This window comes from Mus musculus, chromosome 14, assembly GCF_000001635.26.
Source record: "Mus musculus strain C57BL/6J chromosome 14, GRCm38.p6 C57BL/6J".
Lineage (NCBI taxonomy): Eukaryota > Metazoa > Chordata > Mammalia > Rodentia > Muridae > Mus > Mus musculus.
The window spans coordinates 50,709,547-50,711,474 of record NC_000080.6 but is presented as its reverse complement, the minus strand read 5'-3'; the positions used below and the strand labels follow the sequence as shown (position 1 = coordinate 50,711,474).

At 35.3% G+C, this 1,928-nt stretch overlaps 1 protein-coding gene across 1 annotated transcript; it reads right to left on the bottom strand.

The window, feature by feature from the left end:
- Positions 1-219: 219 nt before the first annotated feature.
- Positions 220-1,143, bottom strand: Olfr748 (olfactory receptor 748). The gene has a single exon (NM_001011837.2). It carries the CDS (start codon positions 1,141-1,143, stop codon positions 220-222), a length of 924 nt encoding a protein of 307 aa, NP_001011837.2.
- Positions 1,144-1,928: the final 785 nt, after the last annotated feature.

Below are 1,928 nucleotides of genomic sequence, written 5' to 3'. Positions count from 1 at the left end.
GAACTCACATAGATGAACTTGCTTTTGTTCTCAACCACTGAGATTAAAGGCACATACCAGTTTGCCTAGTTTACATTAAAAAACCCCAAGATTCATTTTTTAATGCATATATGTGTTTGTTTGTGTGAGTATATGTCACATCTTTGAAGGTGCTCTTGAAAGTATTGAGTGTCCCATAGTCAGGTAATAAAACCCTATTTGTTAGTTTTGCATAATCCTCTAACCAAAGAAAACATTATGGAGGGCATATTTCATATCCTTGTTACGCAGACTATAGATGAAAGGATTTAAAGCTGGTGTCACCACAGAGTATATCAGTGTGATAATTTTATGCATAGCAACAGAGTTGCTAGACTTGGGAGTCACATACATCACCATTATGGTTCCATAAAACAGAGACACTACCAGCAGGTGGGATCCACAGGTTGAGAAGGCCTTTTGTCGTCCATCTGAAGAAGAAACCTGAAGAACAGCTCTGAGCACTAGGGTATAGGATCCAAGGATGTACAAACAGGTGAGGACAATGAATATAGTACTTATAGAATAGAATACATGCCTTATGATGGGTGTAGGGGTACAGGACAGGACCATTAGTGGGTCCACATCACAGAGAAAATGATCAATGATATTGGGACCACAGAAAGACAATTGAGAAATAAAGAAAATGGGAATCAAATGTGCAGAGAAACCAATGATCCAACAGAGGGACATCAGAATACTGCAGAATTGCCTAGTCATGATGGAAGGATAGTGCAGTGGGTAGCAGATGGCTAGGTACCGATCATAAGCCATGGCACAGAGGAAGAAGCATTCAGTTGTGCCCAGGGAGAAGAAGAAGTAGAACTGAGTAAAGCATCCAGTGAAGGATATAGTCTTAGTTTTGGAAAGAGAGTTGACCAGCATGTTGGGAACTGTGCAGGTCACGTACCAGATTTCTAGGAAGGAGAAGTTGGCCAGGAACATATACATAGGGGTGTGGAGTTGTTGGTTCCACCTCACTGCACAAATGATGGCCATATTCCCAGTCAAAGTTATCATGTAGAGCAGCAGAATCAGTGAGAAAAGTGTGATTTGAATCTTCCAGGGACCAGGGAATCCCAATAAGACAAAATATGTCACCGTGGATCCCTCTGACACGTTCATGATCACCAGACTGTGGGGAGAAGGTAGATAATAATGAAATATTTTGTTGATGAAATATCTTGAAGCTTTTCTTTGGACCAAGAGATTGACCCATGCAGGCAAATGCACTGAATATTTTAACATAAGCCTTGAATAAATCTTATCCTATTTCTGAGTATGTCCCTTTGGCTCCAAAGTTAGTCTTTTTCTAAAAAAATAAATACTAAGTTTTGTGAGTGTTTTTCTTTGGCAGTAGAGAAACAACAATTAAATTTAGTTTTTGTTATTTTAGTGATATACCACTCTCTAAGCATAAGGGCCAGACTTTGATCATCAGCACCAGAAAAACAGTTATAAATAATCAAAATAAAAATAATGAAATAAGGGATATATATATATATATATATATATATATATATATATATATATATATATAATTATTTTTTTATTCTGGCTTGGTTTTCAGTGAAATCTATTCAGACACAACCAAAGTGATATCACATCCAAATGTGAAGATATGCATGTCATTACTTTCAATAGAGTTTGTACAAATTGCAATGATGTATAATTTGACATTAATTTAGATAATTTTTGGAGCTGTTTTTGTTACGAGAATTTATTTTTTACTATGTTTAATACTAACAGACAAAAAAGTCAATAATCAGAAATGGTTTTTTTGTAGTTTGCTTTTTCCTAAGATACTTGTAGTAAGATGTTTTATTCATAATTTTATAAGTAATCTTTGTTTGTAGTAATATTACCATGCTTACCTTCACATTTACATTTTATCATGCTTGTTATTTATT

Coding starts and splice junctions, on each gene's coding strand:
- Olfr748 (NM_001011837.2), bottom strand. CDS start 1,143: ATGAACGTGTCAGAGGGATCCACGGTGACATATTTTGTCTTATTGGGA.